The sequence below is a fragment of the Lepeophtheirus salmonis genome, chromosome 8 (genome assembly GCF_016086655.4).
Source record: "Lepeophtheirus salmonis chromosome 8, UVic_Lsal_1.4, whole genome shotgun sequence".
Lineage (NCBI taxonomy): Eukaryota > Metazoa > Arthropoda > Copepoda > Siphonostomatoida > Caligidae > Lepeophtheirus > Lepeophtheirus salmonis.
Genome location: NC_052138.2, coordinates 756,322 through 772,979, shown reverse-complemented (window position 1 = coordinate 772,979; position 16,658 = coordinate 756,322). Strand labels below are relative to the sequence as shown.

At 34.4% G+C, this 16,658-nt stretch overlaps 2 protein-coding genes across 2 annotated transcripts; one reads left to right on the top strand and one right to left on the bottom strand.

Annotated features, from left to right (window-relative positions):
* The first annotated feature begins 1,251 nt into the window (after positions 1-1,251).
* Positions 1,252-15,294, top strand: LOC121122835 (uncharacterized). Its single transcript, XM_071890446.1, is given in 10 exon segments — positions 1,252-2,664; positions 2,729-2,838; positions 2,909-4,438; positions 4,496-4,588; positions 4,653-5,273; positions 5,337-5,687; positions 5,777-5,920; positions 5,922-6,329; positions 6,807-7,028; positions 12,266-15,294. Coding segments are annotated over 9 exon segments (5,283 nt in total). The 5' UTR covers positions 1,252-2,664; positions 2,729-2,742; the 3' UTR covers positions 14,084-15,294.
* Positions 15,193-16,639, bottom strand: LOC121123687 (guanine nucleotide-binding protein G(i) subunit alpha). The gene is made up of 3 exons (XM_040718815.2): positions 16,284-16,639; positions 15,934-16,206; positions 15,193-15,871 (listed from the first exon to the last, which is right to left on the bottom strand). The coding sequence occupies exons 1-3, from the start codon at positions 16,560-16,562 to the stop codon at positions 15,317-15,319; spliced, it is 1,107 nt and encodes a 368-aa protein (XP_040574749.1). The 5' UTR covers positions 16,563-16,639; the 3' UTR covers positions 15,193-15,316.
* Positions 16,640-16,658: the final 19 nt, after the last annotated feature.

Sequence of the window (16,658 nt, the reverse complement as noted above, 5' to 3'; positions counted from 1 at the left end):
ATGTATTTTCAACTATTTCCTGGATTAACATAAGATCTCTAATTTCATCAAGTATTTATCTTGAATTACTTATAAAATTTAAGGAATAAAAGAATTGCTTTATAGGAAATTAGAGCACTTATTATAATTATTAATTGTAGCTTTGTTAAATGTTACAATTATCCCAAAAAAAATTATTCAAGTCCTAAATTGGTATTAATACTCTTGCTCCCATTTTGAAAAGAGATAATTATAAACAAATATTATGAAAAGTACTGCACAATACAATAGATTTTTGACTCATCGTATCACGTAAAACAAGTCTTTGATAGTTAGCATTTAGAGGGCACTATTCGAGTACATAAAATGTATTTTGTAAAAATTGGATTTTCTATCCAATATAAATTTAGATGCGTGTTTCGATATAATCTTTACATGTTATTGCTCTTAGCATTTGCTTATTCTACGTTAATAATACAATTGTAATATTATTATATACAGAATGTGCTAGAGGTGTTTTACATAACATAAAATAGCTCTTTTGAGACATCAACGTGCGGGCTTAGGAGTTATCCACGCAATTATTCCTTTACGTATGAGTGGGGGAGGAGGCGTTTCAAATACATACAACATAACATAAAATATAACTAAGCTAAAGTTATATATATTATTAATAATAATGTTTAAGACCATTGACAGAATTCTTATTATGTGGATCCGCAAGGTCTTCCTTGCTTCTTCTCTGATGTGGCCATAAAAAAAAAGAATGACTACATCGACTGAATACTACTATAAACTATTAAGTAAGTAATAGTACTCTTCCAGACTACAGTCTACAAGCTGAAGGAGGAAAGGAAAGACGAATGGCAGGAAAGGCAGACAATGCGAGTCTGCGCAAGACGCCATTACTCGCGCTCCTTCTTCATCATTTTAAAAAAACATATTTAAAATTTGGGATTTCTTATCAAAAAAAGGGGTCTTTTTGGGATAAACTATCCACTCTTATGAAAGAATAAGTCAGAATGATGGTCATTGATGAGTTTACCATCCTTGAACATGCTCAAAATAATGAGAAATATGCCATATAGAAATGATCCTGTCCGGTCGCTCTTAATGACGTCACTGGGCCCCTGATGTCGGTGAACCCCGCAGAAGGGAAGGGAAGCAGTGCAAAAGAGCGTCTGGGGTAAGTTCCTTTTACTTTTCTGCCTCTCTCCTAAAAAATGGTTATCCTCCCTTCTCTGAGTGTTTTTGGAGATTTAATTTCTCCTCAGTGATGGATCAAGTATAGAGTGCTCCTCTCCCTGTTAAGTTATTCTAAGGAATTATCCATTAATTGCTTTAATTTCTACATTTATTTTTTTTCTTCCTTCTTTTTATTGAACGCAAAGCTGCGCGTCCTTCCCTTTTTTTCTGTTTCCTTCTTCTTTGATTATGCTCCGCCCAATGCGATCTTGCGCTCTAATCAAAAAAAAAGAAAGGGGCCAATAGAACTCAGGATCAAATCCCACTTTTGACTACGTTGATTGTGTGCCGATTACCCGCAGGCACTTGCGATAAGCCTTTTCCCGTTAACCAGCTCCTCCCAAAGATTCCTCCTCCGAACCCGGAGCAATGCATGATGCACTCTCTTTTAGAAAGCTCTTCCTACGGCTACGTTTTTATTAATACGACGTAGTTATGTTATGTTACGTTACTACCAGATGGCCTGGGATAGTCACTGTCGGCTGTCTCCCACTGGCCATAACTCTTCCTCCGCTTGGAATCAACTCACGTCATTTGCATTCTTATCAAAAGTTCTTGCTTAGAGTTATAAATGATAATCCCCGCTGTTAAAGTAGTCATTTCATTCATGTGGTTGATGTGATGATGTTTGTCCTTATCTTGCTGCAAATGAATTCCTTTCTCCTCCTTAAACCCCTACTCTGGTCTCTCCCTGATAGGAGATCCTCGGCCCCTGCACTCTATCCATTCTCTGAGATCACCTAGAACGTCTCAGCCTCAATAAAAGGATACCCATTTCTTAGGGGAAAGGAGTAATTTATTGTAGATATATTAAATATAATTATTTCATTTCCCGAAATTAATGTTAATTTTGCCTTTGTTCAGACTGTAAAATGTCTAATTAATAGAGTTCTGCTTTTAGTGATTTCTAGCCAAAAGTAAGAGCTGAGCTAGCCAACTCTTTAAAATCTTTGAATCAACTTTCACTTTTTTGGCTTGCTGCTGCGCTGGGAAGGAGAGTCGAGTATTTAATAAATACACATAAATAGCTATAAATATAGTACTAATAGAATTATTATCTGAACAAAGGAAGTGGGGATATTTGATTTTGTATGATGGGAAAATGGAGCCGTTAGATGGCGTTGTTTGGGGCATGTGATGCTAGTTTCTGGCATGGGTACCAGATTGTTTATTTGCTTAGCTTTTCACAGCCCTCTACAGGCTTATGGTTGGTATCCTTTACTATTAACATGTCAGTGTCAACCTCGACTATTATTATTAAGGCAGTGTTATTATGATTAATTAAATCATATTTTTGCGGGAATGTTTTGGCGAATAAAAGACTCGTACTTTCAGAGAAAATCGCCTTGGATTTGACAAATTTGATAAATATCAAGATGTGAGCAAGGATTCCTCCCATCTGACATTAACACCGACAACGTTTCCTACTTATTTTATTTTGTAAGATGCGACTTCTCATTCCCGGATTCATTTAATTAGTCCCTTCATTTACTTATATTATTAGAGTAATTATTTGATATGGATGATGCTTTTGGCAACTTGGGGGACATTAGTGATGAACAAACCCTGGAGCGCTTGGAGTCTCTTTTTGAATCCTCTGGGAATTTTCCATCTGTGAGTTAGATCCTATTGTCACTATTTAATATTTTGATTGAATCTCATTGAGTGAACTCTTTTATTCTAGTTGGGATCACCCATTTTGAACGATGATGTGGGCAACACGAGCAATTCTGCATCTGCAGTTAATCTATTTGGCCCTTTAGAGACGAATCATGAGATCTTTTCCAATTACAACAGTACAACGAGTGGAACGGCCGGCGCAGGCAATTCCAATTCCCAGAGTACTAGCAGCAATCAAATCAACGATAATGGACCCGGAAGTGTCTCATCTTCCTCCTATACTCAACCCTCAACACCAGCCACCCCTGCACCTATACCCTCTCCAGCCCCTTTACCCTCCCCCGCTGCGCTACCCTCTCCTGTTGCTGCACCTCTACTTTCCCCAGCCGCTCCTCCTCCTCCCGTTCCCTCACCCGTTAAGAAATCCCCCAGCCCTGCTCCTACACAACCTCAAGTTCTCTATGCCACCAAGTCCACCGTTCGAACGACTTCCATATCTCAACACCACCAACACCCGCATTCTAATCTCATTCTCACAGCTCCGGGTACAGTCTTTGCTAATGCACCTCAATCCATCATGCAGTCCACCGGAACTCTACAAATACAACTTCAGCCCAATTCCATACGAACGCCCGTTCCAAAGCCTCAACCACAAATACTACCTAAGCCTATAGCTCATTCTGCAGCCAAAATGACGGCTCCTTCTGCCCTTAGTCATCGACAACTTGCCGCTTCTTCTTCTCTTATAGTGAATCAAAGTGGACAACTCCTCACCACATCTGTTAGTCAGACCCCCATTCTTATTAACTCACTTGGACAAGTGGTTAGTGGTACAACGGCGAGTACTCCACAGTCTGCTACTCCATTTCTTATTCAACAGCCGACTGGAAATCAAGTATTTGTTTTACGTCCGTCAGCTCCTAGTGCAGGTGCCGCAACCATTCTTCCTACGAACAATCAGACAGGCACTTTTTTACTTCAACAGCCCACGGGTCCTAGTACTGTCATTACTGCTCAACCTCAAGTTAAAATTATTACTCCTCAAGGAAGGATGCAAATGCAGCAGATACAAACACCATCCGGTCCTAAGCTCATAGCTGTTCCCGTTGGACAAACACTAGTTCAAACTTCTGCTGGACTTATCTCAACTTCAAGTAATGTATTGGCGGGCTTCTCTTCAGGCATTAGTTTGCCTCAGCAGAATGTTTTAACTACTTCTAGCAACTCTCTTGCGGTCGTAAGCCATTCTGCTTATACCCACCCCGTTAGTACCCCTGTTGTAACTCATGCCCCAATTTCTCCAGTCAAAAGGAAAAAGTCAAAAAAGCGGAATAATGAAATTTTAACTCTGAACTCTTCAGCGCCAACTCCATCTAAAAAACCAAAAGTTGTGGACTTGGGAGAGCTTATGAAGGATGTAGGCTTAGATTTGGAAGGGTTCCATGAAGATTCACAGAATTCTGCTGATGATTCAAGTAATACCAAGCCTTCGCAGATATTGTCATCTTCATCCATCTTGGATTCGACACCTTCGGCACCAAATGCATCAGGATCTCAATTAGTCGCTCAAATCCAGCAACCATTGCCGATACAAGTTCGTACCGACAACTAATCCGTCAATGAATCATTACATATATTTTATTTATTATAGGGAACTCCAAATCAATTACAGTTAGTTCAGGGACCAGATGGGCAGTTTGTTTTACAGAGTGCAGTACAACAACCAACTATCCTAACTCAGGCGGTAAAGATTTTTACTCGATTTTTTAAATCGTTATTTGTCATTTCTTCATATATATTTTTTACAGAGTCTGGATAGTGGAGGAACGCTCAGCATTCCAGCCGGAGCTGGTACGCAAACTATTATTGGTGCTGCTTCTTTAGGGACTGCGATCCCCAATACTAATTTAAATATAGCATCAACAGCCCTTTCAGGCTCTTTGATTGGCGCAACCTCACTACAGACTCTTCCTCAGAGAACTACTCTCACAACCACTCCAACACTTGTTAATTCATCAATCTTTAATAAAACAACGGCTTCAATCATATCAGGTGCAGCTCTGGCCAATAATCCGGTTATTTTGAACAATAACAGCAGTATTAGTAACAATAACAATACAATTATAAAGACTTCAAACATTCGACAACGTTCGAATAACCAATCGAACAGAGTTCCTCTTTATGAAGATGATCGTCTCCCTCCAGGTTGGTACCGAAAAGTATCGCAGCGAAAAAGTGGAGCCTCTGCTGGTCGTTATGAAGTGTTCATTGTTGGCCCTACAGGGAAAAGGTTTCGATCTAGAAACGAGTTAAAAGCCTATTTTGAACAAACTGGAGAATCAACACTAGATCCGGATGATTTTGATTTTTCCACTTTTGGGTCAGGGAGACCTGTTACTCTGCCACTCTCAACGGCAACCGTCGTAAAGGTAATAATAATAAATGTGATATTTAGTTTCGAGTATAGTTTTGTTTTTTTGCATTGTTTAAAGGCACATCAACCTCAAATTATAACAACGATGACTACAGCCCAATCTAGTCAAGTTCGGACTTCTGCCATACCTATAGTAAACAGCAATAATAGTCTGGTATCTATTAGATCCAAAACTACTACTTCCAGCCAAGAAGATACACTACCCACTTTGGAGCCAAATGATACCATTTTGCAGACAGATAACTCCAATCTTAATAGTGCTCCTAATCTTTTACCGAGTGTTCAAGTACCTTCAAGAACTTTAGAATCACTATCCTCCTCAAATAGTAAACCTGTGTACTCCTCTCAAATCAGTCGTGAGACAGAGGACGCAGATGCTCAAATATCACAACTTCTAAAAACTTTGCAGGTTCGTACACACTTAGGTCTTACTTACTATTTTTCTCAAAACATCATCACATTTATTGATTCATTATTATTTTATTTTTTATTTAATAGGAGGAGCCACATAAATTGTCCATAGATCCTGAATTCATTCAGTCTTTAGGGGGTGGAGATGTCGATTTTGAGGGATCCATCACTCCCCCACCCCCCTCAACTAGCACCAGCAATCTCGAAAGTTTTTACTTCTACTACTACTGTACCCATTAAATCACTATCATCCAAGACCTTTACTACTACTCCTCATCAAGTACCTGAATTGATTAATAATGCTTCGGCACATTTACAAATGCGACTTTTGAGCTCAACTTCCGATGTAGCTGCAGGAACTAAATTAAAGACATTCACGACAACCTCGTTCTCGTCGTCATCCAACATCTTACCTCAACAAATTTTACAAGTATCCAGAGGAGAAATGGTCTCAAATCCTATTAGTATTAATAGTAACTTGGTTCCTTCGAGTTTAACCTCTGTTCCTATTGGAGGAGTGTCCACACAAGTTAGGGCTCTACAAAACTTACCTAGTAATACTCGTTTAATTAGAGGCCCGAATGGACAATATACTATACAGAAAGTTCAAACTATAGAATTAAGTCCGGAGATGCAGCAGGTATGACTAACTATCATATGAACAATTTCACAAGGCAAGAAAAAAAACCTTTTAAGTTTCATATTCAATTCTGAAAAAGAATATTTCATCTTTTTTTTTTAAATCTGACTTTTGAGTATTTTTACCCTTTTCATATGTTTTTGTCAGGAAAGCATTCATTAACTTAGTCTTTACGATTTTTTATCATAAATATGTCCTTATATTTTATTTGAGATAATTCAATCCTGATAAAATGAAATTTTAAGGGTTTTTTTTCAAAAGGAATATTAACGCCTCGGATTTTCAACTATTTTTATGCCAGAAGTTTTTGAATTTCAAGCCTAGGGTTTCATTTACAAAAAGTATTTGGTTCTAAGAGGTCTAGTTAATTAAAAAATCATTAATTGAATTGACTATGGAATTTAAATTTTGTTGACTTGTGTTATTATTTGTTTATCTTTACAATGTCTTAACATGGTTTTATTTATGCATAAATAGAGCCTCAGAGAAGTTCAATCCAGGATACAGGAAATAGAGAAACAAATGGCAAAAAGTCCTCAAGATGAAGCAGAATTAGCTCAGCTTCAGACACGTCAGCAAAGGATTTTGTCCCTTGGTCGTCCAATACCCACTCCCCCATTATCTGGAGTGAATACTATAGGAACTTCAATAGGTATGATAAATCCTGGAGCATCGGTCAGTACGTCCTCAATACCTCAGGTACGTAGTTAGAGTTCTAGCTTCTGTTGTTTTTATTTTATTTCCACATATATACATATATAAATACATTATTATATGTGACCAGTCACCACAAAAATAAGCTAGAATGATTTTTATCAAAATTGAAAGTGGATTACATTTGTATTCTTCCAAGAATGATCCTCGTCAATTGCTATCAGCAAATTATTCTTATGAACTCTTTTGAGGCGCTCCATATTGTACTTAAAGTAGCTGTTTATTTGAAAGGGGCTATATCGAGGCACAAAGCATAAGCTACTTAAATCAAATAAATGTTTTAAACTATAGTTAAAATTCTTGGGTAGCTCAACTATTCCCACTAATTTAAATACAAACCTATAATGAACTCAAATATGAAATATTTGGCTCTAGCATTTAAGGGGTGGACATTAAATACTGTAAAATGAACAATCGCAAATAACTTTTTTATTTCTATAATTAGTAACTAAAAAATTTGCATAAATACTATTGAATATCATAGTAATAGATGACAAAAAAATTACCCAAAATGGCCGCCTTTTGTAGAAATTACAGCCTTGAGTCTATTAAGCAAGACATGGTATGCTCGAGCCACTTTCTTGGGAATGTGCAAAGGAGTCGGCAGGATTATATTTTTGGAGAAGGAGCTTAGTTTCGGAATTTTTTTGAAAAAAAAATTGAAAAAATAAAATAATTTGGAAAAAAGTTTCAAAAATTCATAGCTGTTTATGAAAAATTAAACTTTTTGGAAAAAAAAAATAACATTTCTAGTATTGAACTTTTTGAAGAAAAAAAAAATTCAAAAATCCACAGTTATTCACAAAAATTTCAAAAATTAATTTTCTAATAAAAAACAAAAATTCCTTAATCCCCCCTTTACAGCCCCTCCAGCCCACCTTCTGCATCTTCCACCTTAGCATCATATTGGATGTGTAAGTCTGAGCACCATCTTTTTTAATGGTCTGAGTCTCTTACATGAAGTGGGAATTGGCTCATGGCCTTTCTTCAGGATGCTGTTAGTTTTAACCTCCGAAGGCACATAAATTATGAGAACCTTACCGACCAACTGATGGCACCCTATACCATCATTGACTCTAGTTTTTGCATCTAATAAATCCTAAAAAATTTTTTAGCGAAAACTCGATCATTTTGAGTGGTTCATTTTTTCATCAGAAAAAACTTGAGAGACTTCAACAAACTGATAAATTTCTTGCTTCTGTTTACTCTCTCTTCTCTCGTAAATAAAAGTTAACCAAAAAAAAAAAAAAAAATATTTGTGGACAATTGATAAATAATTTATCAAAAAAAAAATTCCATTGGTATCTTTAAATTTATATAAGTTTAATTTGAGGTTATTTTTTTTATAGTATTTAGGGTCCATGCTGTATATATGAAGTACAAAAGCTTATATTGGGATTTTCTACCTTCTTTTTTTTTTGTTCAAGATTGTTTTTATGTTGACGGCCCACATATATACTATTCATTTGTATTTATTTATAAGTGAATTGTTCTGTCAAATTTTGTCAGTTTCACAATGCACAAGATCAAGTCATTTTATCCACAGTACATACGTTGTAGTAGATAAGAAATTGTTATTGGTGAAGACACTTCAAGAGGGGTTTATACTATATACAATGATAGACATATATACAGTCAAATTTGGATGAGAGTAATTTTTTCTCTTACTTTTAGATTTTTTTTATTTCGCATAAAAGCACAATAACATGAACCCATTAATGCCTATCGTCATCATATGAACACGGCAATTCTTTATACACTTCAATCAATGTTAAATTAAGTAAACTTATTAATTTGAAAATATGAAGTACTCTCATATTCTATATTCTTCAAAGAGTATCTGTGATAAATTGCAACAGTTAGCAAATTAACGAAAATGCATTTGAAATACTCTTCTATTGTGATATTCTAATATGTTTATTTTTTCTCCCGATGGTTGAATATTAATAGAGTGAGGAATTAAAGATAATATAAATTATGTTTAAAATGTATTCAGATCTGCTTAGTGTAATTAAATGAGCTCAACCTTTTTTCTTGGACAAAGGACGCCCATTTTTCACTCTTATTTACATCCATATAATCTTAATTAAAAAGTTTCATTTAAAAATATTTATCGGCATTCATGGATTAATACAACTTCTCTAAAGGGAACTTTACAAACTACGTCACATAAATTCTGAAAATATCTACCTTGGCCCAAACAGAAAAGCAAAGAGTAAATTCGTTTCATAAGTACCATAAATGTCCTCGACACCACTTTCGAATAAAGTTATCCCATTTCTAAGTGGGATTTTATCGACTTATCATAGCATTCATGTCTATTTGATCATTGACCTGTCCGGATAATAATATATCATAAATAGAAACTCCCCATCAAATTACGTATATAAACTCAAAATAATTTATATATGAATTTTTATTTATGTCAGTTTTCTATATCATTGCCCATAATAATGAGAATCATATAGCATCTTGCGTCGACACTTTGCCCAAAAAAAAGAAGATATATTTGATGATGATTCATGCTGGAATACTTTATAATTATGATTCCCAATCTTGTTACTTTAATTTAAAAAGATAAAATATTTAATTATTATTCTCAAATTGCAGTTATTAAGTGTTGATTCATTTCATTATGAGCATGCTTTATAAGTTGGATCAACCCGCTATTAGAACCGTTGTAACAATAATTATGACAACCGTTCAATAAATAAATTAGAAAGAGAAAAATGTTTAATGAATAGAAGGAATCAATCAATCCATGAATCAATCGTTTAGATCGAATGCGTTGTTTGAATGAGTTTTCATGTACCTGATCTCGTCCTGACTGACACATACCTCTCCTGAGATCGTTTCTGAGTCAACTTTGAGGGCTCTTAGTTGATATTTTTACTACATAAAATAAACAAATCAATTGGTTTTAAGTTGTTGTTTTTTTTTTACAATTCTCCTATGAGCAATGTTGTAGAACACATAATTAGGTGTCGATTGTTAAGAAAAATATTGTTCTAGTCACTAACATGAGCACACAGTACGAGAAAAGGATTGAGAAAACAGCGATCCTCCGGGCGGAATTCTCCGAGTAGGCCATCGGGGAGCAGGCTGTAGCCTCGAGGAAGCCGATTTACATTGTCAATCGACAGCTAATTATGTATTCTAAAGCATTGTTCATACGAAAATGGTAAAAAATTACCATTAACTTGCATAATAGAGATGAGTAAATAATAACGGTTGGCCGAGTATAACTTGTACCCAATGATAAGCACTGATATTTGAATTAAATCCAGGCAATATGTACTAAAAATACCTAGATTTGTACTTCTTTTTTTTTTTTTTTTTTTTTTTTTGATAGACTAGGGAGGAGAAAAGTTGGACCATTAGGGAAAATATCTTATTACCTCCACCAACAAAGTTGAACGGAGATTATGTTTTTGCCTCTTTGTTTGTTAGTCACCAAGATTACGGCGAAATTTAGATATCAATTTTAAATCAAACTTGGTACAAAGATTATATATGCTCATAGTAAGAGGCCACTACATTTTGAAAGGTGAGGGCAACACAAAACGTAAAATATGCATAATCGACCATAACTTAAAAAACAAATTGAGATACATATTATATACAATGAAACTCGGCAGTGAGGGATAAATTTCTGATAGAAGAAAATGAGTCCTTTTATTTGTTGGTCCCATTTGGACATCCAATGGCTCACTATTTTCTTTAATATGATTGAAAAAAGATACTTATTGTTATATAAATGTGTTGTTTAGTCCCCCAAAATGGCCGGCATCAGCATTGCTGAGGGGATGTGAAGCTCTATATATAATTTTGAATATATGTAGAAAGGATATTATAATTATTATAATACAAACTTAGAAATAACCTAAATACAAAATGTAATCCAAATCCTAAGACTTTTCAAGAATCTAAATTAGTTGTAATACCCTCAAAGTATCGTTAGCGATGATTAAAAACCCCGATACAAATCCTACTTTATATAATAATAACGCCTTCTATCTTAATTTGACTGTATGTATGTAATATAAAGAGAGACTCTGCTTATGAATATTTTCGTTTGTCCTTAACTATTGAGGGTGTGTTTTTTTTTGGTTGTTTTTTTTCAAGAATTGTATGACCCAAAAACTCTTCTCTCATGAAATTATGGTTTTTGATTTGTCTTCAGCTTTTTTGAAATCGTCATTTCTCTTGTGCTATTTTTATGATTCAATAATATTATTTATTAAAATTATAATTTACTAAATTATCACTTTTTATTCTTATGCTATCTGATGGAAAAATAAGAGTAATTTACAGTTTATTTCTTTAATACAAAAAAAAAAATAAAAAAATAATGTTATCTTTCTTATTTCGGATATTTCTTAATTGTTGAATTTTATCCTTATACTACTATTAAAGTGTATTTCTTTATCGTTTCTTTGAATGTTTTAATTTCTATCAGTTATCATTTCTTAAGCTTTTTTTCTACCCTTTTAGTTTTTGAATTCCCACTGAGTTTGTAGATTTGTTCTAGAGTAGTTGTACCTCTTTCCTTTTTCCCCTCCTCCTATTAAAGAAGGCATCTTCTGTATTCTTAATTACAATCTATTTATATCCATTAATTATTTTAATATTCTACCTGATTTTGGAAGTATATAATTTGAATTGCATCCTTCATATAATTATTATTCTATTTTCCGTTCTTAATCTTCTCTTCTTCTCATTCTTCAGCATGACCAGTTTTTCAATTACATTGGTCAACATTTTTTTACAAACAAACTTTTTTGATAAATTTTAATACTCTGTTGAATTCGAATATCATAGGGATAATTATTTGATCCAAAAAGAAGAAAAAAAGTTACAAGCATTTAATGGGATAAAATTATGATTACATGTTTTTAACCATTTTCTTGAGTTTACGATAAGATATTATAAACATCATTTGGGAATGCTAGGTTAATTTATTTTTGCGCTTTATAGGCAAAAAGGACGATTGAACTCGTAAATTTACAGTTTTATATCAATGCAAATATCTAACAAACTAAAATAAGGATGTATACGAATTTACTAGCCTAAAATTATGCTTAAACTAATGTAATGTTTGACCAGTGTTATTATTTATATTATTAATGAGTGTTTTTTTAATGAGGACATATAATTAAGAAATTTCCTAGTACATAATCTATTTCAGAGAGATCTAACTGTTTTTTTCTCTACTCTTACAGGTTCAAAAAAAAGGGTGTCTTAGTTTTAGTAGTGGTGGTGGCATAGTGAGTAATAATATCAACACCCTTACTCCAGTCACTCCAATTCCGGTATCTCGAAATCCTCCAATCCTCACGCCTGCTGTTGCCACTACAACTCCGACCCATATTCACCATCCACAGCAACAAACTTTAGTCACGGCAACTAAGTCTGTTGTTGCAGGACCAAGTGGAGTGGGAATGGCTACAACAACTACTCCTTCCGGAACAAATATCCCTCCTTTGACGGAGCAACAAAAGCGGATTGTGGCTCATTTTAAGCAAAAAATGGCAAGTTTACCTCCGGAGCAACAAGCTCAGTTTATTGCTGCAAATAAAGCCTCTCTTATAAGGAGGCTTAATTTCCAACCAAGTCAAATACATATTCTCTGCTCTAATCGAATCAACCAACAACAGCAGTTGCAACAACAACAAGTACAGTTACAACAGCAGCGGACCCAACCATTGTTGCAACAGCAACAACAGACAATTTTGCATAAATCATCAGTGGTTCCACTCAACCAGACTATTAATACACCAGGAGGGAACAACGTTGTTAATTCAGTTTCAACTAATGTATCAGGAATAAATAATACAGAACATACTGTACCTAAGCCGCCATTGCAGCAACAACCTCTTCAACAGCCGCCATTACAACAACAACGACCATTTTTGTCTACCTCGAACTCTGACCTTGCACCAATTGCTAAGAACAAGAAAATAGCTTGGGTTGAGTCCCAAGTCAAAAAGGACCAAAATGAAGCAGTGAATCCCAATATTAAAACGCCTTTTCGTAGTAAAGAGGATGCTTGTAAAAGACTTTTAAGATATCATGTTTTTCATGAATTAGATCCTGACCCTGAAAAAGTAGTCGATGAGGAGGTCGCCTTTTCTGTCAAATCCAAGAACCTTTTGAATAAATACAAAGACATGAGGGAGAAATATCATTATTTGCTTTTACAAGAGTCAATGCGCATCACGACTTCTTCAGAAGAAGTCATGTTGGCTCGTCTATGGGATTCGGATGAACGGCAGTATTTGAATGGGCAAAAGGAAGATTTTGAAAAGAAAGGGATCATCCTAGATAACTTGCCTCCAGTTCCTAGCAGCTGGAGAGATAAATATATTGAAGTCCTTGGCCATCCTCCACCCCCTCTTTCCTCTAAAACATTTTCTTCTAAAGGGAAGGATGGAGGGGGGCTCCTCCATGATGAGGGGGACTCTGCAAGTGGTGGTGACTATGACGAATTCCACTCTATCCAAAATGAATTAAGCCGCTACAACAACATTAATGGAATAGGAAACACGAGTGGATCGAGTGAGCTTTTTGAAGTCCCTCCACAGAAAATACCCGAGAAAGGAGAAGACACCTCAACCGTCTTAAGTGATGAAGAAGATTTTAGTCTCAAGGATGTTTGTGGGGGAAATGGAGTGGACGCCATTCTAGGAGGAGGAGAAGAGGAACAGCAGCAGGATGTATCTACCAGACACAATGAAGTTAAGCGGAGGAGGATGAGAAGGAGTCGTGAGCTTGAACGGCGAGGTGGTAGTGGTGCTACAGCTAGAGCAGCTTCTGTGGAAGACGTTGTTGATGCTATAGAAGATGATGTACCTTTGGACTTTGAGGGATCTTATGGACACAAAGAAGTTGATTCTGTGCAAAGTGCTATTAATAGTATACTGGATAATCGAATTGCAACACCGGATATTAATAATATTGCTGGACTATTAGATTCTTTTAATGATGCCACCTCGGATCCAGCGACAGAGTCCGCTGTTAATTCTATTCCTAGATTCTAATTATACATTCTTTTTTTTTAATTAATTAATTGTTTGTTTGTTATTACTACAAGTCGTTTCTTCTTTCTGGGGGGATATTACATAATATTATGATGATAATTATTTATATTTCTTGGATTGTTCAGTATTAGCTCAAAATACTCTTGAGAAGAGACTGTATTAAAAGTTTTTTTTTATTTATTTAAATAAATAAAAATTGTTTCCCAATAATGATTCAAATTTATTAAAAAAATATTTTTTACAGAGTAAAATTGATTAGTAGGATTATTATTATTATTATCCCCATAATCAATTAATTATGGTGATGGTAAATAATGTATTTTTTTATATTAAAAAAATAAGAAAAGGCACTTTTTATATCCATAAAATCGATTTCTTTTTAATAGAAAAAAAATAATAAATCATTTTTTAACTCTATTTTTTTTTTTTTTTTTTTTTTTTTTTTTTTTTGAGAAACTTGATGTTGTAAAGACGATGTTTCCCCTCATCCCCACCCTTTGCCCAACCCGTACTTCTTAATCATTTTATTTGTCCATTAGTACTCTCATAATAAGTTATGCTATGTTTCAATGTCAAAAAACAACGTATTAGTGATTATATGTAATTTATACGTGAGTTTTTTTTTAGCAATTTTCTTTTTCTATTTCTATATTATATATCTGGATATTAGGTATTAGTTGTAGAAAGACGGAGAGAATATTATTATATATAATTAAATAATAGAGGTCCATAGAGCATGATCGATCCCACTTTGCTCAAATTTACTTTTTATTCATTCGTTCGTTCATTCATTTAATTATCGCGCATACACTGGATAACACATCTTTTATTATTCTCTATCAAGTCAGTTTTTTAAAATTATGTATTGGCAAATTATGATTTCTCTTACTTTAAAAAAATATGTGATTGTCTTCCAAGAAAAAAAAAAGATAAATAGTGATGCGGGCTTTAAGTTATTATTATATTTTTGTATATGTTGTTAATTAATTATGTGTAGTGTATCGTCATTATCCTCCCTTACCCCCATTCCCTATTTTGTCCCAATCAACCTGTGTGGAGGGACTACTTCGTTTCTATTATTTTTTTTTATATATATTTGACTTTACTAAAAAAAAAAAAAAAATAAGTGTTTTTTTTTTTGTAATTCTTAATTATTTTTTTCTATAGAAAATATTTAAATTTTTTTTTAAATAAAATATCATAGAAAAACACATTTACTTTTAAGAATCATTATTATAGCAATTGTGTCATTTCCAAAGTGGAGCGTAGTATCATTTCCGTAACGGACGTAAAGATGCATCGTATGTGCTCTGTATCTGTGGCACAGGTAAAGTGATGATACACTGTTTTCTGTTTAGATTTTTTCGACTTCTTATCGGTTGGCTTGGGTGCTGCTGTTTCAGAGCACTTTTCCATGAATTTGGAGAGGATATAGTTTTTGGGATCTGTAGGAGGGTCTTTGAGTTCAGGGAAGCAGATGGAGAGGGGAGATTCCTTGATTTTCTCTTCAAATATGTCTTTTTTGTTAAGGAATAGAATGAAGCCTGTTCTGATGAAGAAATTGTTGTGGAAAATTTGTTTGAATAGGTGTAGGCTCTCGTGCATTCGGTTTGTTTCTGGATCCTCTTCAAGCGTTTGATCATACTCTGCAAGGGAAACGATGAATAGAATTGCGTTCACATTTTCAAAACAGTGGATCCATTTCTTTCGTTCCGTTCTTTGGCCTCCAACATCAATCATTCGATATTTCATGACTGTTTGATGTCCCTTCGTTATTTCACAATGCACCTGTTGTGGAAGCATATTAGTGCATTCTTATATTATCATTTCATATAGAGTTCCAAGAGTACCTTAAATAAATACTCAACTATCCCTGATGTTCGTTGTCGAAGTCTTAGATAATCATCTTGCGTAGGAAAGTAGTGAGGGTCCATGATTCTGTCGGCATGTGCTATAAAGTAATATAAAAAATGATAGCCTTTCTTCCTTGATATCATTTCTTTTCTTATAGAATCCTTGGCAAAAAACCGTTTAAATACTTCGTAGTGCTTGTTCTCTAAATTTTGATCACTTTCAAGGCTATTGGCTTCCTGTATCACTCCAAAATCATCAGATGAAAATCCCTGGTTGATGTAACCGAATATTGTTATAAATATATCTTAAGTTATATATACTATAAGTGTGAATTATAAATCCTTACTTCAAGTAATGAAGCATCATCTTCCAATACATCTCTCAAGACTCTGAATAAAATCCCATGAATGCATCGTGCTCCAGATATAAGTTCTTCCTCATCAAATCCACTATTATGTATAATTTTCATTTGTTTTAAAATGGTACTTTTGCCAGCTTCACCAGTTCCGAGGAGCAGGATTTTAATCACAGCCTTTTCAGCAACATGCGATTTTCTTAATTCACTGTCAATCTCTTTACTTTTAGACCTTTGAGAGGGGTCCTCTATACTCAATTTACAACCCATACTTCCTTAGAAATGAATTCCTAATAAATCCTGAAGATGATGGATGCAAATAATTAATATATACACAATGTCTTTTCATTTCAGCTATCAACTGAT